Raw genomic sequence first — 22,226 nt, forward strand, 5'->3', positions numbered from 1 at the left:
GTATGTGTGTATTAAAAAGAACGTTATATGCAGGATTTGAATCATTGTTTTCATAGCTTTACTTGGCATCTGCAAACTCTCAGATGATAGGTGTGTTGGTGCCTGTTGTAACTGAGGTGTCGTCTTGGCTCACAGACACCGGTCTGTTGTCTGGGACTGCTCCCCCTAGAGGGGGAAGATGAGCTAGTTGGCCAGTTCAGGAATTTGTCGTAGAGCTGGGGAAATGTAAAATGTCAGATCTGGAAGGGACTGCCTTGTTCAGCAGCCCAGACTTTTTGATTTCCTTAACTAGCAGCATCTAGCTCCCAATATATACTAATTTTGGGTTTGGTGTGGGGTGACCAGTGCTCTTATTTTGTCAGCTAAGAATATTTAAAACAAAACCCAAAAAATATATACTCATACTAAATGTTGCCTTCATTTAATATAGAGGATATTTTAAATACTAGAATAGTTAATAAGTAATCTCAAGAGAAGATCTTATAAGAACTCTTGAGTATTGAGTTGTGGGCTTATCTAATGGTATGTTGATTTTTTTGTTTTGTTTTCATTTTGTTATGGTTTGGCGAGCACTTAATGACGTACCTGTACTCTTAACAGTTAAGGACAGTTAAGGAGGTGGAGATACAAAATGGTGATCTTTGAGTGAAAGAAGAGGTTTCTAAAATCAAGCTTGAGTTTTTTTTTTTTTTTTTTTTTTTTGAGACAGGATCACATTCTGTACTTAGGCTGGAATGTAACGGTGCGATCATATAGCTCACTGCAGCCTCAAACTATTAATACTGGTCTCAAGCAATCCTCCCGTCTTAGCATCCTGAGTAGCTGTGACTGCAGGTGCATACCGCCATACCTGGATAATTTATTTATTTTATTTTTGGTAGAAACTGGGTCTCACTATTTTGCCCAGGCTGGTCTCGAACTTCTGGGCTCAAGTGATCCTCCCGCCTCCACCTCCGCCTCCCAAAGTGCTGGGATTATAGGTGTGAGCCACTGTGCCTGGCCAAACTTGAGATTTAATTTAGTTTGGTAAGAATCCTGTTCACGTCCTGGGACAGGGCTTCCTGGGTCAGGTTAACGTCTATGCCAGTAGTCAGATGCATAGTTGTTACCTGTGCTATTGAGAAAGTTAGATTGCCAACCCAAGACATCCTTGTTTTTCCTTAAATAAGATTGGTGACGTGAGTTTTCAGATAGATGTTTCATGGTTAATGTAGCCTACTGTACAGGCCTTAGAATTCAGTTAGTGATAGTTATTTAGCAAAATGCCTAGGTTTTACTTGAAGAAAATTGTAAAAAATGGTCTTTCTAAAATTGCAGCTTCTCAAATTACCACATCTGGAGCATGCTATTTTCTAAAGTGCTTTTACTTCCTGTTGGGTATTTCAGCTGCACTGAGCTCTTCCACAGTCTGGGCTGCCATAAATCTGAGAGAAAATGTTTTGAGTAATCATGCAGACAGTTCCCTATAAGCATCTAGGATATGTGGGCCTGGATTAGTACCGCTTCTTTGTGGCTCTGTAAAGCTGTGGGAAAATTGTATGTACAGCCTGCATACAACATTCTGTACGGTTTTCCTGTGACTACAAGAAGTGTGGACTGGGGATCAGTAGCTTCTGTTTCAGCTTTGCTACTGATTTGATAATTCTCCTTAGGTGAGTTGCTTAGTCTTTCTTTGCGGCTATTTTGTCATCTGTAAAACTGAGGATATTGAATGCTGATAAGCAAGCCACACTGTTCAGCTTTGATGTATGTGGTGACAGAACAGGGCTCCTGAAAATGATGGATGGATCCTCTCTAATCTGAGAAAGGGAATACCTGTTTACCTTTTCTACCTTACCTTTCCTGCCCAGCTTTTTGATATGTTTGGAAAAAGCTACTAAGTTGGCAAACATACATATATTTAACTTCCTGGTTCTCAAGATCCTATTTTAGAGAAAGGTTCTCAGTTTTTTCCTAGTCAGAGAAACTTACTTGTGTAACTCCCTTTAGTCCTTAAGAAAGTTGCTTGTGGCAGTGTTACCCTTGCAGTCTTTCCAGGAGAGCCCTCACATGGGCAGGACTGTAATATACAGAGAGAAAGGAGTGACCTAACATGATAACAACCTTTATTTTTATATAATGATGGTATGCTAATTGCTCTTAGGCATAGTATTCATTCCTCCAATGAATATTTATTGAGCATCTGCTAGGTGGTAGGAACAAAACAGTTCTAGGAATAATGTGGACAAATCAGTGGACAATTTGAATCTGATACAAATTTTGTAAGTTTGATTCCAATTCTAAGCTCACTATTTTGTTCTCATTGTGGCATGGACAACCAGTTAGTTGTTTACCATTCTTCTCTGTTTCCTTATAAACACAATCCCTATATTATTTGGAGTCAACTCTGTGCTTAGTTAAAAGATAACATTTTCCAGCTTCCTTAGTAGTTACTGTGACTCTCTGATTAAATTCTGGCCAATGAATGTAAGTGGAAATGCTTTGTGGGTCTTCTGGAAAGGCTGCTTAAAGGAAGTTGAGAGTTGGGAGATGTGCCCCCCTGAGCTTTACCTTCCTCCTTTCTGTTGTCTCATAAGTGCATGTAATGTTTGGATCTCTAGTAGCAATTTTGGGTGATGAGGTAAGTTAGAGGATAGACGCCAGAAATAGAAGGAGCCTAGGTCACTGATTATTGTTGACCCAGTAATCAATGGCTCTCAAATGACTATGACCAGATGAGTGTTATGTGATGTGTGTTGGGTTCTAACTTGTATGCAGCTGCACCTAATCCTAACAGAGTATAAGCCCACGTTTTCATGGCCATCTCTGACCTTGCACCATGACTGTGAATGCCATCACTGAGCAGACTTCTGGGAGTGTGGTTTTTAATAGTTGTGCCTAGTCTCCCTTCATGGCCCTGATGGTAATTCCAGATTGCAGCTAAGGAAATCCTCAGATTAAGGAGTATCACCTTCACTGTTCCTGAACAAATATACATGGAAATACTTTAAAACAGTGGTTCCCAAAGTGCGTTCTCAGATCAGGAGCACTGGCATCAACTTGGGAATTTGTTAGGAATCTCAGAGCCACACCCTAGACCTATTGGAACTTTGGGGGATGTCCCCCAACAATCTGTATTTTAATGAGTGATCTGGATGCAGGCTAAAGTTTAAGAACCACTGCTATTCGGTCTTCTGCACCTTGTCACTCAAACAAAGTGGTGTGTGCATATGAGCTTGGCCAGGTGACAGTGGGCTGGTTGGGTTTGAAGTTGATGAACATGACCACTTGGACTTTGCTCTAGTTGTTTCCCCTTACTACTGAACAGACAAATGAATAGGTCAAAAGATGCATGAATTCAAGCAAGAGAAAAGGAGACCTTTAAGGAGTGAGCACAGCTCCTCAGTACCTCCCAGTGCCTTTCAGAGGCACCCCTGAAGTTTGACAGTCATTGAAGCCCACTCAGGGTGAGAAGCCAGAGCCATCCAATATTAAATCCAATATTAAAGCCAATCCAATATTAAAGGAAACAACACTTTGCTTTAATGGGAAAACTGATTTCAGATTTTGATATCTGTGCTTTTTGTATGTTCTCTCTACTGCCACCAAACTCTTTCAGTGAAAAATGGACAAATTGCTTGAAAAAGACAACCTACCCAAACTGACTTACCATGAAAACAGAACATGTGAGTAGTAGCATATCTATTAATTATTGATATTATTATCAAAGACCTGTCTCTCACACATACATGCAAAACCCAACAAAACAAATACCCCCCTCCCCCAACACACACACACCTCTGAAGGCTTAGACTGAACAATGAGAACGAGTCAGCTGGGTGATGATCTGAGGGGCAGATGCAGGAGGTGAGAGCAGAGATGTAGGGCACCAGCACAAGAACGTCCCTGCTGAGGTCTCTGTGTGTGCAAGCATCACGCTGTGCAAGACCTGCAAGAACTTGGTGTTTGGGTGTCATTATAATTGGAATTGGAAGCAAATGGAAAATGTTAATAGAAGAGAATTATGATCTGATTTGTGATCCCACAAGCCCATTCTGGCTGCTGTGTGGAAGCTGGACTCTAGAAGGCTGCGGTGGAAGAAGGGAGACCAGTTAAAATGCTGTTAGAATAGTCTGGACACAAGAAAATTGTGACTTGGACTAGAGGACATTGTCAGAAGTGGTCAGGTTTGGGATATATTTTGAGGTGGAATGTGTGGGAATTGCTACAGGATTGAACCTGAGGAGATGAACTTTTCAGTGAGAGAGTTTTATATGCAACTTAAGTGAACTTAAGTAGAGGATGAATAATAATAACATTTAAAAACATAGAACCTACAACTCTGAGTTGGTTGTTTCAGCTCTGCCACTTATTATAGTGTCGCTTTAGCCAAGTTATACTGTATCGTCAACTTCCTCGTTTGTAAAATGGTGATATTAACATCCTTCTTGGCCCAGCGTGGTGGCTCACGCCTGTAATCCTAGCATTTGGCAGACTGAGGCGGGTGGATCATTTGAGCTCGGGAGTTCGAGACCAGCCTGAGCAGCGAGACCCCGTCTCTACCAAAAAAATAGAAAGAAATTAGCTGGACGACTAAAAATATATAGAAAAAATTATCTGGGCATGGTGGTGCATGCCTGTAGTCCCAGCTACTTGGGAGGCTGAGGCAGGAGGATCACTTGAGCCTAGGAGTTTGAGGTTGCTGTGAGTTAGGCTGATGCCATGACACTCTAGCCCGGGCAACAGAGTGAGACTCTGTCCCAAAAAAAAAAAAAAATCAAATCCATTTTGGGGATTACTGGGAGAATTAGATGAGAAAAAATATGCTATGGTGTATAGAACACTACCCAGTATAATAAATGCGCAATAAATATTAGTCATTACTATTTTCCTTTTAAAACTGTACACAAAAAAATATTAGAAAAAGTTCTTTGTCAAACCATACCTGCTACGGATTGATTTTTGTTACAGAAACAAATGGTATTCATATATTTAGGCTTTATGGTAACTATGTAGGAGATAACAGACAGATGGTCCTTAACAGAAGCATGGACTTACAAAAAGAGTACTTCAGTCAAGTTGTGAACCTTCTGAGTAGTTTGCCACCTTTTGCCAGTAGAATAGTGGGGCAGATTTTATGATGATTCCTGGTTTTCTAATCTGATTCAAAACCATCAGTGATAAAGGTAACCTGTCCACTAGGGGAGTGCTGTCCAACAAAACTCTGTGATGACGAGAATGTTCTGTTTTGCACCATCTAAAATAATAGCCACTATCCACATGTAGTTATTTAGTACTTGAAATATGGCTAGTGCAACTGAATAACTGAATTTTTAATTTTATTTAATTTTAATTGAAATTTAAGTTGCCACATGTGGCTAGTGGCTAAGTTGCCACATGTGGCTAGTGGCTACTCTATCAAACAGCACAGCCCTGGAATGTAAGCTTTATAAATGCAGGGACTTGGTCTCATGTTATTGTACCTAAATGCCTAAAGCAGCACTTGGCATATAAGCTATTCAGTAAGTAGCTTATCGAATGAATGAAAAGGTGTTCTTTAAACATAAGGGGTATATGCAGTAAAAGAGTAAGCTGTGAATTATTTCTGTTTTACTCTTGTGTTATAGTAGTAGAGGGCTGAGAGAGCACCGACCAAGATTTGGGGGAAGAAAGGAGACAGCAGTGGGGGCAAAGGTACTTCCTGATACAGAAATGACCTCTACTTGCAAAAAGGCCAACATAAAGAGGGCCAGGAAAATGACTTCTATCACAGGCCAGGCCACAGTTCTGGTGTTGGGAATGTGATTCATCATGATGTATACTTGGCAGTTAGAGAAAACGATGGGAAGGAGAAGCCTGTCAAAACAAAGACAACCTAAGGTTCTAGTTTTGTAGTTGCCAGAAACAAATTTCCTTAAGAACACAATGCACCCACATTAAGGAAGGTTTGAAAGTTAGGTTCTTTAGAGATACCTCAACTTAGCCTCAAGGGAAATGACAACCCCTCATTAAGAAAAATGTTAAATGCTGTTATGTGTTGGTCCATAATAATTTTTATTCTTACAAAATGCATTTGTTTTCTAAGAAATCATATGATCAGTTTTTCATTCCTTGTGCTATTGTAAGGACATTTCCCCTGCCTTCCCTCCACCTCACTGCAAGGTTTCCTACCAGAGTGTACCTACCTGTGAAGAAAACCTGGCAGAGCCATTGGGATCAACCTAAACTACTAGTATTTCTTTGGCATACCAATTAAAATCTATTTTAAAAACACAATTCTTTGTAGAAATAACCACTTTCTTCAAATCATTACAGAAAACATTGTTTTAAAAAAGTCTTGACACCTAAAACAAAAATCATAGCCTAAATGTCACAACAGTATTCACACTGGACTTCCACAGTGGGCCTACTGTACTGTGTCCAAAGAAACTTGGCATTTTGTCTAAGAATAAGTCAATAACAGGAACTCAATCATAAATGTCCTGGTTTCCTGCTAATACAGGGCTCTCAGCTGCTGACTTGCGCTGGGCATGAGCACACAAGTTTAAATAACAGCTGGCAGCAAAGCCTGACAGGGAAGGCAGTATTATTTTTAAATTGGGGAATTGTTTTTCATAAGTTTCTTTTCTTACATATTCTTTTCCAATTTTACCATCATTTTTCATTTCAAAATTGAATAAATGTCCTCAAAGTGACAGGAAAAACTACATTGAATCAATAAATGTTAACTCCCCCTAGCCCCTCAGTGGCCTAAAATACCTGCAGTACATAAGCATCAGCCTTTTATTAATTGGACAAGCCTTCAAAAATGAGGAAAAGTAATTTATGTTGGCAATTTGATTAACAGGCTTCCTACGAACACACATTCCTATAAAGTTAACAAGTATGAAACATTCAAGACACACCAAGAAAAGTTCTTAGAAACCTTTCAAGTGAAAATACAGCAGAATACTCATGTCAAAAGGGGGTGCACAGCCCCATGCAGGAGCTGTTGTTACTTCACTCAAGGAGATTTTCTGCAGACCTTGTCGAGTATAAGAGGCCACGATTGCTTCTCCAGAACCGTGCTCATGATCTGGGACCTTCTTCGTTTCCCCCTCTGCTCTGTCTACTCTCTCCATTACAGTCCAGGACTAGTGGCACAGCTCATCTTTATTAGAGCAGGAGGGATTTTAGGGCAGAAGCAGAATATTCTATCCAGCTAAACCACAACAAACTTGGTACCATGGCAGATTCAGTAGCTCCTTCAAGCAGAAGCTCCCTTCTTTTGCCAGGACATAGGCCACAGTCCAGTCTTTGAGCCTGTGAGCTACCATGACTGGTCCCCCCTTATCCAGTTTCTACCACTTACCTTCATTCCTGTGCATCAACCTGTCCCCTTCTTTCAAACTGAGGGCACATTGAGAATTAAGAGGTAGTCAAGCAAGCATTTGTGTTGAAACCAGACATTCAAGCACACCAATGTCAGAGAAAATTGTGTCTTTGGTCAAAAAAAAAAAAAAAAGAGAAACTGAGAACTTGGAGATAGTATTATGTGACTGTGCAAAGTCCACATCCAGGTCACCCTGAGCCAGCTAGGTGCAACTTTCATTTTGCCATAGTGTCATTGTTTATTATAAGGTTATATCAGTTAACAACAACAATAATGGCTGACAGAGATAGCATTGGAAAGTACCCCATAATATATACTGAGTAAACAAATATTATTTTTTAAAGTTTTTATTCTATAAAACTACTCTCTGTAAGTCTTAATTAATATATATATTTTTTGAAAAATTACATCTGTTTTTCATTTTCAAAATATTTAAGTATCTTCTGTGCTGAGTTAGTCCATATTAATCTTGTCACCACATTGAACACCTGTACAATGAGTTGAGCTGATGTTAACAAACACACGAAAAGAGCTTAGTCCCAACACAGGGACCACGTAAAGTTGAGGACATCTCCTAAGTAATAGTTACGTAGGGTCAGTCCTGCTAAATTGCCACATCAAAAGAAAGTTTTGTGAGTGCTTGTTTACAGTTGAAAATGAAATTATTGCTGATAACAGGGGAGGGGAAATTGTTGCATGTAGAGGGCAGGAGGGATATGCAAAATCTGTGTACCTTCTGCTCAGTTTTGCTGAGAACCTAAAAATTCTTTAAAAAATAAAGCCTGGCCGGGCGCGGTGGCTCACGCCTGTAATCCTAGCACTCTGGGAGGCCGAGGCGGGTGGATCGTTTGAGCTCAGGAGTTCAAGACCAGCCTGAGCAAGAGCGAGACCCCGTCTCTACTAAAAAAATAGAAAGAAATTATATGGACAACTAAAAACATATACAGAAAAAATTAGCCGGGCATGGTGGCGCATGCCTGTAGTCCCAGCTACTCGGGAGGCTGAGGCAGGAGGATCGCTTGAGCCCAGGAGTTGGAGGTTGCTGTGAGTGAGGCTGACGCCACGGCACTCTAGCCTGGGCAACAGAGTGAGACGCTGTCTCAAAAAAAAAAAAAAAAATAAAGCCTATAAAATTTTTTTTAAAAAATGAAATTACTATTAACTGATTTATGTTTTGTTCTTTGTAACATTTCAGGTTAAATCATACGTACTTACCAGTATTCAACCATTTTAGTCCCACAAAAATGACAGCATCATAATGGCTCAAGATAAAATATTATTTTAAGATTTCAGGTGGTTGCTTTTATGTTTACTCGTTTAAGAGATTGCCCAGCTTTAATTCAGTATTCCACGTGCCCAGGTGTAATTCATGGTGGGCCATGGCCAGGCCTGCCGCTGGCCTGAGGACAAGCGAAAAGCGTGGATCATCAGAACTGGAGGCTCCTCAGATCCTTGCACGGCGGCAGACCCTTGAACTCTGAAGTGGCACCTCCCCAGCTTAGAATATAATAGAGCCTGTGGCTCTGGGTTCCTCGAGAGCTGGAGTTCTCACCTGCGTTGGACACACAGTGAGCCTGACACACTTCAGGATGCTCCCTGGGAGGCACTGGAGGAGCACTGAGGAGCTGCACCCACTCCCTCGTGGGTATGCTCGTCTCTTGCATGAATTCATACATCATGCACAACACTCTTTTAGGAAAGATTGTTATGTCTTTTTGATAATTTTACCTCTCTCTGTCATCTTTTTGAAATATTCCTCTTTATCCCTGGTAATGTCATTTTCAAGTCTACTTTGTCTGATACTCAGTAGCCACTCAGTTTTCTTATGGTTAGTGTTTGCATTACATATTTAAGAATGCTTGTTGTTGAGTATAATAGCACACTAATAGCCTAATCTATTTATTTAGAGGTTAGACTCCTGGAAGTCTTAGTTATTTGGGAAATAGCTTACTGACAAAAAACAAAACAAAACAAACAAAAAGAAAAAACCAGAACTTTTCACCCTGATTAAAGTAAGTTCTATATGCCCCAAGCACTTAATGCCTAGCAAAGACCCTCTCTTCTGCAGAGATTCCCAACTGGTCTTTCTGTTCCTACCCTTACCTCCCTAGTCGTGACCAGAGTAATCTCTTAAGTAAGTCAAGTCATGTCTTCCTCTTCTCAAAATCATCCAGTGGCTCTCATCTCACCCAGAAAAGGCCAAAGTCCCCTTTCTGAGAGCATTCAGCCATTCTCTCCTGCTACTTCCTTGTCCTCATTTTCTTCCACTTTCATCTGCTGGCTTTAGCTACTCTGGCCTCCTTGGTGTTCTCTGGAAAATCGTCAAGCATGGTCTTTACTCAGGGCCTTTGCACTTGCTGCTCCTACCACCTAGATTGTTTTATCTCAGATGTCCATGTGGTGTGCTTTCTCCCATCCTTCATGTCTCTGGTAAAATGTCTTCTCACTACGCCCTTAAAATAGCAGTCCTCTCCCTCTTGCTCCCTCACCCTGCTTTGGTTTTCCCTATAGCACTTTTCATCACCTGACGTGTATTTTTCTAGAGTGTAAACCTCCTCAGTGTAGGCACTTTAATACATTTACTGCTGGGATCTCTTCTGCTAGAATAGCATTTGACACACAGTAGATGTGCAATAAATATTTGGTTAGTAAGTAAGTGATTGCATTCTAGAGCTGTTTGTACTTAGGCTAAAGTTTGCAGATGAAAATGTTCATATGTGTAATAGACGATCCCATAGTGTTTCTAATCTGCTGTGATCTGGAATAGCATTTACTATATGGCTTGGGATTTATATGCTTTTAGCAATCCTTAATTCTCATACTTTCCACTTATTTATTTAATTTTGACAAATATTTCTTGTATCTGGTATTATTTCTAAGTATTGCTGAAAAGTGGTTAAGGAGATAAGAGTCATGCTGTTAAGGAGTTTACGCTTGAATGAAGAAGACTGAAATACATGAAGATAATTTTAGCAAATGACAAATACCATGAGAATCATTTTAGAGATTGAGTTGGGCTTGGGGTGGGGACATTCCATTAGATTGTTGGTTAGATGGACGCATAGGAGCTGAAAATGGAGAGAAGGAGCCACCTGGAGGTGGTGTTTCAGGCAGGGGGAATGATGGTGCCAAGGCCCTGAGTAGGAACACAGAGAAGGCCCAAGTGGCTGCGGTACACTTAGGGGAGGGGCAGTGAATGGGGAGGTTGGAGGGGAGGAGGACAGTGGAGCCATTTGAGGGCAGGAAGTAAATAGGGGGTTGTGTTAGATTTTGTAGGCCATAGTATCAAGTTTACATTTTATTCTCATTGAAATGGGAAGCCAATGGAATGACATATGATTTACGTTATATAAAGATCTCTGGCTGCCTGTGAGTTGTTGTGTCAGAGAGTTAATTTATTTTGGGTTCCTGTTAGGGTCTGACAGAGAGATTTTAATATAATACTTAATTTTTATTGCCATCCATAAAACTAGAAATTTTCATTAAATGGTTTTTAGAAAAATCTCAATTATTGAATAAATAACACCATGTATTGTTGACATGACAGTTAAAAACACAAAGTAAGGTAGTCTAAATATTTATACCATTATGACCAATAAGAAATGAACAATATCGGCTTATAAAGTCTTCTATATGAAGTGGGAAATTAAAGTTCAAATATTTTAGGGTAGGAAAATGAATAGATGGAGTGAATGAGTAAATGAAGAGAAATTAGAGAGTATGAGTAAGGATAACTGTGTTCTCTGTCTAGGGCAGCAATGGCAAACCCTTGGTATAAGGATCGTCATAGGTGCAGCAAAGCCATGGCCAAGCCTCAATTACTGACTTCATAAGTGGTCCCTTTTCTGTTTTCTCCTGTTGTAACCAAGAGAGGTTACAGGCCAGAGACACCTCCACAGACCAGTATAATTCTGCCGGTGTAGGATCCATGATCTCTACCCTTTCTATTCCAGACATGCGCTTCAAATGCTTAATTTCTGTTGATCTTGGTGAGAAGTCTGATGTAATATAAAAGCTTAACAGTTCTAATATTTTCCAGTTTTTACACAGGCAATGATAATTTTCCAAATCAGTAAAATACCATATAGCAGTAAAATAAAATTTTCCTTATTCAGTTCTTATGTTCAGCTTTACTTTTCCTTATTGCTTAGTTCCTTGTTTTTTATGATTCTAATCTGGTGATCTCTGAGCATAATTAAAAATTCATATAACCTTGGACCTTATGGTCATTGAACAATCCCAGCATGCTATCACATTTTAGAAAAGAAAAACAGAATTGAAGGGACACAAAGTATATTAGCTTATGGCAGCTTCTTTAAGGCCTTTCTTAATAATTTGGACATATTTTATTTCCTAACAAATATCTTTTTTCCTATTATGAGGCAGACAGTAATGATACACCTGTTAACAGAGCCCCTTGTTCAGGAATTACATGTATTTGTATATGTGTATGTATTTATACATCTCCAGATTTCTCATCATGGCCAGGAAATTAACCCTATAGCTCCTGGTACAAGTTCTGCATTGTGACTGCTCTTATTGTCTGGTTCTGGTCTTGGCCTCCCCGTCAGTGGCTGCTTATTTTATTTTATGTTATTTTGTATATTTTATTTTATTTATTTTGAGACAGGGTCTTGTTCTATCACCCATACTGGAGTGCAGTGGTTTGATCATAGCTTACTGTAACCTCAAACTGCTAGGCTTTAGCAATCCTCCCACCTTAGCCTCCTGAGTAGCTGGGAATGCAGGCATGCGTACCACACCTGGCTAATTTTTTTATTTTTTGTAGAGACAGGCTCTCGCTATGTTGCCCAGGCTGGTGTTGAACTGCCCTCAAGTGATCTTCCCACCTCAGCCTCCCAAAGGGCTGGGATTACAGGTGTGAACCTCTATGCCTGGCTGGGTGGCTGCTTATTTTAGTAAATTCCACATACCTTCTCATCATTTGTTCACAGTGAGCCTGTGTGGCCATGAGCATTATTTCCATGTTATAAATGGGGCCAGAAATGATCAGAGAGGTGACTTCTCGCATCTCTGCAGTGGTACGTGGCAGAGCTGGAATTTGAGCTCTGGCCTTCTGACTCCATAGCACGTATCTTCCACTGATACCCATGTTTCTCAAAAACAGCTTCTTGAAGAGATGGATGAAAGACTTACAGTAAAATCTGCCTTTTGGCCCTCCAGAATGGGCCACTCTACAAGAAGGGTGGCTTCTGTGAGAGATGTCTTCCTTTGTCATCCCTGCTGTGCTGCAGACCTCACGTGAAAGCTGCCATTGTTCCTCTCACAAGGCTGGCTGTGTCATGGTAGCACCTAGAATTAGGAAGTGTGGAAAATTAAAGCCATGCTATCCTGTTAGAGTGTTTCGAGGAAATGGGACACTTTGGTTTGCACTGAGGAAAATGTCTCGAGCCCATGTCTCACTTTTTGATTTGTTCACAGCAAAGCCAGAGCTTCTCTAGCTGTGGTGCTCCCCTGTGAAGGCAAATGGTGCAGAGCCAGGCAGGCCTTTTTACGGGAAATGTCATCATTTTTATAGACCTGGCCCTTGACGTGGTCAGGTTTAGCAACTTACTTGAGACCACACAGGCAGCAGAGCCAGAGGAACAGCTGGCAACAAAGCCTTCTCCTTCCAGCCAAATGGTCTTTCCCTAAAGCTATCTACCTTCCTCAGGAAACTAGTCTTTTAATAGCAGGCTGCCCTCCACTGAGAACCTGGGCGGGGGATGAATAGAGGCATCCTTTGAGAGCCTGCTTTCCATGCAGCGTTTCCATTTGGTGAGCTGGGCGTCCTGGGGGTGCTGGGGTGAGTCAGGGATGTGGAGTGCTTCCACGTGAGGGTGCAGGAGAGCCTGAGAGCTGCTGGCAGCTGTGCTGGGTGCACCTCCCAGTAAAACCAGCAATGGGGAGCAGTCATCATAATGGGTGTGTGAGTGTGCTGATCACATTCCTTTAATGCTGAGTTTATTGGTTCTTCAGGGAAGAGATTACTGAAATTTAGAGTGCGGAAGTTGCCTCTCCTAGGAAGGGCGTGGGACTGCTCCTGTACACAGAGGTTTACCTCCCCAAACCTTCTACTCGTTAAAAGGCTTAAAGTGTCTCTGGCTGTTTTACAAGTATCCATTTAGAATCAAGTTTTATATAAACATCACCATCATTATCATTAGAATTCTTATGTCTTCTAATAGACTCTAGGTGTTAGGCTAGTAAGTTTGATGATAAACGTATGCTTTGGACATATTCTGCTTTTATAAAAACTTGGTCTTCCCAAGACTACCTTTGGGAATTATTTTGGTAGGCATAATTTGATGTAAAAACAACAGTTGTTCTGTAGCTTTCCTCTTGGTGACAGTGTGTATCTCTTGCTTAACTCTTTTCCACGTTTTTTAACCAATGTCTCTGAGCACCTATTACTGCCTTGCTGACAGTTAAGACAGCATCCTTTAGAAGTTAAAATTTTCTCTGTCCTGAACTGACGAGAGCTAGGCAAGAGGTAAATAAACCGCAGGAAAGCCCATGGTGTGATCTACAGTTTCTTTGAATTTCTTTCAGATTCCATGTTTGGTAGGCATCAAATTGTTGAAAAAACATTCTTGAGACCTGCCATGGTAGATTTTCAGGAGTACCTTTTGTATTTAGCAACAGTGAACTTTTTAAAGTACTTCTGAGTGGACTCACCCCTTGTGATGCATACTGTTACTATGTTTTAATAAATGTAAATTCTCTTTGGTCTTGGCACCCAAAGTAAAACATGTAGAATTCAATTCAAGGTTGTGTGCCTAGCACGAGATATTTTTATCAGTGCAGTGATAAAAATAAACCACCAGGTGGCTCAAGTATATAGCATCTGTGGTTTTTAGTCCTTGATAGTTATACTTAGGTGTTGCAGTTGCTTTGTACTTCAGAAAAACCATTTAGTATAAACCATTGTAAAAATTTATTGTTTTTTAAACACAGTCTTAGAATGCTAAAGCAGAAGGTTGACTGTTTTGAATTTTCACTGTCATCTTGGAATGTTATGATAATTTATGTATTGATAAATTTATTTTGACATATACTTTTCATAGTTGCAAATAAAATTAATAGATATTAATTTGACTTTTGAAATTTAACTTTCAGCGTGGTTTATATTGTCTTATTTTATACCTCTATTCTTTAGAAAATAAAGAAGGACACCTAATGCCTAAGAAATAAATGTCATTTTTATGGACTTAGTATTTCCCAAAAAGAATTAAAAACAATTGTTTTTATTTCCTGAAAAGGAAGCTGGTTTACAACTTCCCACTTACATTAGGATGGAAATAATAAAATACCAAAGTATTTGTTTTATTTTAGAATATACATGCAATAAAGTTCAATTAAATTATCCCAATTACCCTAAGCAGACCAAGACACAGCATCTTAATTTTGGTTCTCATATTTTTTATTTTTAATCACAGAGTTCCTAGAATTAGAATTTTTTTTCCTGGTAAGCTTAAAGCATAATGGAAAATAAAGTACTTTTTCAAAAATGTAACGTTCAGTTTCCTATTTATCTCAGTCTTTTTCATTTTGCTTCACAGTTTTTGAACAAAGTCATCAGGTATCATTACCTCTGTTACAGAAGAAAAAGGAGAAGGTGAAATTCAAATCAGTTTTTTCTTTGTATTCTAGTTAAAGCTTTTTCTGGAGAAAAGGTAAAATAAGTTTTGAAGAATATGTTTTAAAATTACCATGATTTTATTTACTTTTGTTAAACTCCATGCAAGTATAATTACTCAGAAAGGAATCCAAGGTTTTTATTGATGTTATTAAAAATAATGGTTTTTTTCTTTTTAGTGAAGTAAAGGCTGATAATTCCAACGACTGCTTAGAGTGATTGTGGCTAACAGAATAACATTTATTGAACATTGCTACTGTACTTGGCTGGAAGCAGTGTTGCTATGTCTGAAAGTCTTGATGTATGTTCAAATTGACTATACTAATTTTCCCCCTTTATACATAGTTGGCTGAGTGGTAAGTAACCAAGAGTCTTGAACAGTGGATCTCTGTTAAGGTATTAATTTTTGTCAAGGAAATTGATGTGGTTTTAAAGAACTATTACTGTGTATGAACTGTGTAGAGGAAGCTGTTTGTGTGTTTTCCCCTCTCTCGTAATTGGGAAAATAAAACTAGAAAATATGTGTGTGTAACACTTTTTAATCCTAGTTATCTTTTATTTATATTGGTGCCTTGGTATAACAATGGAATCTTTTTTGTTACGATGATAAAGGAATTGGAGATGTGAAACATGCTGATTGATAAAGTAAGGGAGTAATTGGTAGAAAATGCTTAAAGATATAATTTAGTGCTATAATACTCTTAGCTGTAATGTTTATTTATTGTGTGTAAATAGCTATGTGTGTGTGTGTTTAAAATATATTCCACAAGAAATTGACCGTTAAGGATCATGAAGCATGTTTTCCCCAACTTTACTCTTATTTCTTTACAAGTTTTCCAAAAATTTTTGCATTGTGAATATTGAATGCCATTTCTTCCTGCTTTAAAGTTTGTTTTAATTAGTTTTACTTTGCTAGCTCCAAGATTACTATGAATTTAAAAATTAAGCTTTGAACTCAAAAAGAACTCAAGTATAGAATACAAAAGCTCCTTGATCAATAGATGGCTTTCCCTCCCTTCATATACAACAGTCCAAACTGCTGACAGAGCTGAGATTAAGTCAGGATTTCCTGAGGCATGGGAACTACCTAACTTGACTTGCATTATGCTGAATTGAGAAAGACAGGTAATATTTACAATGCTTTTTTTTCTATAGCACTTTCACTAAGCTTCAACTATTCCACGGGTCCATCTGGCCATTTTGTGTGTATTTGCCACCTTTACAATCTTAAAATGAAATTTGTGGATAACATATCTTAACTACACACATTATTTAAAAAATCCATATAATGTTTTTATTACAACTAAAAAAGGAAATGAAAAGAAAGTCGTTTGTCAGGAGCACTTGTGCTTCAGTATATAGGTGTGTAGACACTGCTGCCCTCATTTAAATAAGCTCTCAGGGGCCTGAAGCTCGAGGAGCACATTGATGTGATGGCTACACATGGGCGGCAGTGGAGACTCAACAAGCACTAAGTGGCATGCTGTCATTGTCATTATTCTTTGAAATGGCCAACTTTGGTTAAATTTAGAATAAAATAGTCTTTCTTAGCACATACTTTGTGCCTAGGTAAAACCTGAGTTAGGTTCTACGCTCAAACAATTATAAAGAGGTTTTTACCCACTTGAACATCCAGCATGTCTTTAGAAAGTTGTGAGGAATGCAGGACAGTCTTTGGTTGTGCGGCTGTCCTGGGTATCCTGGGACCTCTTGCACCCACTCGCGCCAGTAACATCCCCAAGTGATTGTGACAACCAAAATGCCTCCACAAATGCCCAAACCCTCTTACAGCTCTGGGGATGAGGGCTGTGAGAGCCAGTGGTTAAGGCATAGCAAATTACTCAGGCACGTTCATTCAATACCGCTGTTAAGAACCTTCTTCGTGGCAGGCAGTGTTTAGGTGGTGCAGAATCAAGGATGGTGATGCTTGTTTTCTCGCTGAGAGAGCTCAGATTCATGTGTAAGAAACACATACACTATGTCAGGAAACGTGAGGTAATTTGGCCACAGGTGGGATCCAGACAAAAAAATTCTTTTCAGAATTTTGGCAGCCCCTTGAGGTCCTGGCCGAGAGGGAACTGCCCTCGGGAAACACTGGGTAGGAATTCCAGCCCTGCTTCTCATGAGAAGGGAGACCTTGAACAAAAACTTGACTTGTCCCAACCTTGGCATTCTCATCTGTAGAAGTGAAGATCGTGATATTACCTACCTAGTAGAATAACTGTGAGAATTAAATGAGAAATTTTGTGTAAAGATAGCATGATGTTTTACATGTAATGAACGTGTAAAAGATTTCCTTTTACTGTTTTGTTTTTTTTTTAAACAAAACAGGCAATCAACTAATAGGGTAAGGGTTAGTCTAATACTAACTCTTTTATTAGAAACATTTAAAAAAATAACATTCCTGTAGTTTGCAAAGTCAGGTTTCCATACTATACTTGCTCTTTTTCCCTGCATCTCTGGTTATTTTCAGAAATAAAATATAAAATAAAAAGCATTTAGTGCTTTTAATAAAAATTGAAGGTTGAAGGTTTTCCATTGGCTGAGTTGTCTTCCTGAGCTTATGAGTTCACCTCTGTGGGGTGAAAAAGGCGAGTGAGTAGGGAGGGACTTTGAGTAAGGAGTCTGTTGAAATACATGCTAAAGGTATTGACATCTGTAAAAGGTTCACATTTGATTATACAAGTTATCCTATAATCTCAATGAACTCCATCATTTAAAACAAAAGAACTGCTTTCTGCACATTGTAATCAACCCAGTATTTGTGGAATCATGAGTTATCTTGGTCACAAAAAGTTTGAGCCGAATTGATCTTTGTGTTGTAGTAGTTGGTACTTGCAGACCTAGACCATCAGGTGTATAGTAGAATATCAGAGCCATTCCCCACAGCCAGTGGAATACAGACTGAGAAGTAATTATTTTCAGATGTGAAAGTATGTTTCCAATTCTCCAGAGAGTTGTACTCCTTTCACATTCTGCAAATACCATCAAAGTGAATATCCTCTGGAAGTATATTCAGAACTATCAAGGCAGGAGATCATGAACTGCAAATTGAGCAGGGTGCCAAAGAACAGTGGCTCCCACCCTTGGCTTTTAAATATTAATAATATGGATTCCTGAGTCCCATCCTAGATCTCTGTTAGGATTTCTTAGAGTGGGGCCTTGAGCATCTTTGCTTTGAACAGATTCCCCTGTTATTTCTGTATGGATTTGGGAATCACAATTATGGATTAAAAACTTAATGCTCCAAATATAAGATTGCCTTGTATTTCTAGTTTTCCATTTGATATCTCTGCCCAGTTGCTCTCTGTAAAATGAAACACCTATACTCCTGACCACCCCTCTCACCTTCCCCCATTCCTAGTTATTATTAGCTTGATGTTTCTCCTGGATACCCAAGCTCGAAACTCCAGTTTCCTTTGAATAGTTTTCTGCTCCCTTTTTTCCCTCAGAGCAGTCAGTCACTATGCATTTTGTCTCTTTCATTTTTCTGATCCATTCTTGTCCCTTTCCTGTCCGTGTTTTTCTTAAGCTTCACTTGGGATTTTGCAGTCACATTGATTTTACTGGATTAAGTCTTCCCCACCAGTTCACATAACTATGAGATTTGTTTTCTGAGAGCAGCCTGCTGATATTGTGAGTTCAACCCTTTAGCCCAGCGTTCTAGCCTTACCACGCTGTCATCCCAGTTCTCTCTCCTGTGTATGGCAAGCTTTGGCCATCGTGGGAAATTGACTGTTCTCTTCCTCTGTTCACCTTTCTTGAGAGCCCACATTGTTGCTTCTGAGTATGGTGTCTTCTCGCGTATGGCCTCTCCCACCATTCCTCATAACCCAGCTCATTTCCTGTCCGTGGGGAAGGCTTCCTGGTACCTCCTTTAACCACATGTGCCTTTGCCTGCCTCCGAATCCCCTGTCATTTGTTACAATTAATCAGTTATTGGCTTATCCTTAATATTGGACCTGAAACTGCTTGAGAACCAATACTTGTCATCTTGATAACGCTGTGGCCGTTGGTGAGGAACTTCAACCATTGTAGATGAGGCAATAACTGTGATTCTTTAGAAGTGAAATTACCTGGAAAATATTCCATTGCTGCAAAGAATAAGAATTAAAATCTCTTAGTATGTTTCCCTACCTCAGTAATTCATCCATATCAAAATAGCACTTTTTTTTTTTTTTAGATCTCAAGGGGAGGTTGATTAATTATGTGACCACCATGGAATAGTTTCAGACATCTCAGATGAGGCAGCTGGAGAGATTAAAAGAAGGTTTGATATTGTTTTTATAGGCAGCTTTAAATTAACTTTGGTTTTAGAATTAAGATGTTAAATAGGAAAGCTAAAATTATTTATTTGACCATTGGTATATTTCAGCTAAATTGGACTGTGCCTAAGGAGAGAATTCTGAGCATTTAGATAAAATGACCAAATCCATACTCCAGTTGTCTCCAGAGCAGGAACCTATGTGCACTCCTGTTACCCCTCACTTTGAATCTCCCCTCCTTGGTGGGCATGGGCATGTTGGCATGTTGCCTCCAAGAACGTGGCAAGTTGTCAGCCTGGGACCTGGGAATAAGCCTGAGTGTGTAGGGGATTGTAGGGGATTGACTGGCCAGTTTTTTTGTTTTTTTTGAGACAGAGTCTTACTCTCACCCTGGGTAGAGTGCAGTGGTCATAACTCACTGCAGCCTCAAACTCCTGGGCTCAAGTGATCCTCCTACCTCAGCCTCCCTAGTAGATGGGACTACAGGCGCTCACCACCACACCTGGCTAATTTTTTTCTTCTTCTATTTTTAGTAGAGATGGCGTCTTGCTCTTGCTCAGGCTGGTCTCCAACTCCTGAGCTCAAGCCATCCTCCGCCTCCCAGAGTGTTAGGATTACAGGTGTGAGCCACTGTGCCCGGCTGACTGGTCAGTTCTTGATGGACCTGGATTAGGGTGCTAATCATTTGTATCCTAAGCTGAAAGCTCTGCAAGAAACTTGAAGACTTTACTTTTCTGCTTTCGTAGGCAAATTACTTATGGGGATTGTTTTCTGGGGGTTTGGAGTTAAGAATTGAACAATGATTCTGAAATGAGTGCTGATTTGAGTCCACAATTTTCTACTCTTTAGTAATTGTATAGAAAACCCATTTAATAATAGTTCCGCTGAATAAAACAATTTCAGCTTGAAAACCGTCATTGTACCCTCCTAATGTAGATGCCATTTTATATCGTCTATTATGAAAGAAAGGTAGATAAAAGTCACAGCCTAGGATTTAAATCTTTACTGTTTTACTTGTTTGACATGCCACTTTAGGCAAAGCTTTCTTCATTTTAAACCTCGGTGTTCTTTTCTGGAAAATGGGCATAGTACTGCCCTCATAAGATAGGATCTCGTAGTGGATTAAATGAAGTGAAGCATAGCAAGTGCTGTCTCTTTCATCTTATAAGTGTTTTCTCAGTGGAACACTGTGAGCTATTTTCTGGTACTTCTGGTACTTTCTGGTACTTCTTCCAGTTTCCATTTTGTCTGAGAGTTTGGTATCTCTCCAAGGAGCAGCTTAGGTCTACTTGGATGACAGTCAAGCTTGTGACTGTGACTAATGGGGCCACAGGTAAATCAAATCCAGAGAATTATGAATGTTTAGGTGATAAACAAAAGAATGAAACTTGTTTCCCAAGCATGTCACAGGTCTTGTTAGTCATGTGACTCTGTCCCAGACCAACAGGTGAAGGAGGTGAAGCAGAAGCTGAAGACATGCTGGGGCCCTTGCTTGGCCTGAGATAGGATCACTTTATCAGCTGACCAGCCTGAGGTGCCTTCTTCCTGCCCCACTGCAGAAAGGGCCAGCTGAAACTAACTTATTTATCCATTTCTTTTGTGAATTTGGCTGATGAATGAAGAATATCTCTGGGAGCTAAATGATGTCATTGTAAAATTTATAAAATATATGTGGTGTGGAGTGAAATATTAAGAGTGATTGCCTAGAGAGCAGGAATCATTTAGGATGTTTTAAAGATCTGGCAAAGTTTTAAAAACATTTATTGTTTTTGAATGAAGAGTATCAATAATTTTTAGTAGTAGAATTTTTTCATTGAAAGTATCATTTATCACACAATTTTATATATGTACACACACACACACACACACACATATATACTTATTTGTGAAATGAGGCAAATTCAAATAAAGACTTCTTTTTAGGTGCTCAATTGGCTTAAAATGCTGACTAGAGAGTATTAGTACATATCCACTCAGTAATTTCTGTCCCTCACCTTGATTAGTCACATCTTGATAAGTGAAACTATGTAGGCGGTGGTGTGATTTTTAGTCCTTGCTTGACAGAATGAATTTTTTTCTTTAAATTAATAAGCAAATCTAAACAATGGTCTTCAGTTGTTTTAGATGCTTGCGGGCAACTGGAAGGGACACTAAATATAGAGATGAAGTTCTTATAGCATGTTTAATTTATTATGGAAAGGCCAGTTAACGTATTGTTTCTGGAGAAGTAACTGTAGGGGTTTGTTACATGCTTCCCCTCCATCTAGGTTGTTTCAGATATTCAAGTGTTTTCATGGAAATCTTTAAACAGTGGCCTTAGCTTTATTTTGGGTAGACTTATGCCAGGTTTCATTGGTTGGTACTTTTGCTATTTTTAAGGGACAGGCCTAGTCCTTGATTGCAATAACATAAACACCTGAAGTGATTTTTGAATTGCCACAGAAATGATATTCTATTAACATTGTATGTTACAATATTACACGGCAGTCCTCATAGGTTTGAAAATGAGCAGTTTTCATTTTCCTACATTCCCTTTGTGTTTTTGCCCGTATGTACAATTGGTTTTTACATGGCGAGGCTCATTGATTCCTAGTGCAAGTTTGGCTTCATTAGAACCACCTGGCAGCTTGGAGTACCACAGCTTTGGTGATTTGAAGCCTACTCAAGTTTGGGACTCACTGGTGTATTTAATAACAGTGTATTTAATAGGATAAAATTCTAACAAATATATGTTAATTTTTTTTTCTTTTTTGAGACAGAATCTTGCTCTGTTGCCTGGGCTAGAGTTGAGTGCTGTGGCGTCAGCCTAGCTCACAACAACCTCAAACTCTGGAGCTCAAGCAATCCTTCTGCCTCAGCCTCCCAAGTAGCTGGGATTACGGGTGCATGCCACCACAGCCTGGCTAATTTTTTTTTGTTTCTATTTTTAGTTGCCTGGCTAATTTTTTCTATTTTTAGTAGAGACCGGGTC

General features: G+C 39.4%; 1 protein-coding gene across 3 annotated transcripts in view; it reads left to right on the forward strand.

The window, feature by feature from the left end:
* GMDS (GDP-mannose 4,6-dehydratase) overlaps positions 1-22,226 on the forward strand; it is a 602,981-nt gene that overhangs the window by 35,554 nt on the left and 545,201 nt on the right. The window contains exon 1 of one of the 3 annotated variants that reach the window (XM_069493189.1): positions 3,620-3,665. The exons of the other annotated variants lie outside the window; for them this stretch is intronic. Coding sequence (XP_069349290.1) covers positions 3,651-3,665 — 15 coding nt within the window. The 5' untranslated portion in view covers positions 3,620-3,650. Of the gene's footprint in view, positions 1-3,619; positions 3,666-22,226 lie in introns of those variants that run through there. 3 annotated transcript variants of the gene reach the window in all.

The sequence above is a fragment of the Eulemur rufifrons genome, chromosome 18 (assembly GCF_041146395.1).
Source record: "Eulemur rufifrons isolate Redbay chromosome 18, OSU_ERuf_1, whole genome shotgun sequence".
NCBI classification, from domain to species: Eukaryota; Metazoa; Chordata; class Mammalia; order Primates; family Lemuridae; genus Eulemur; species Eulemur rufifrons.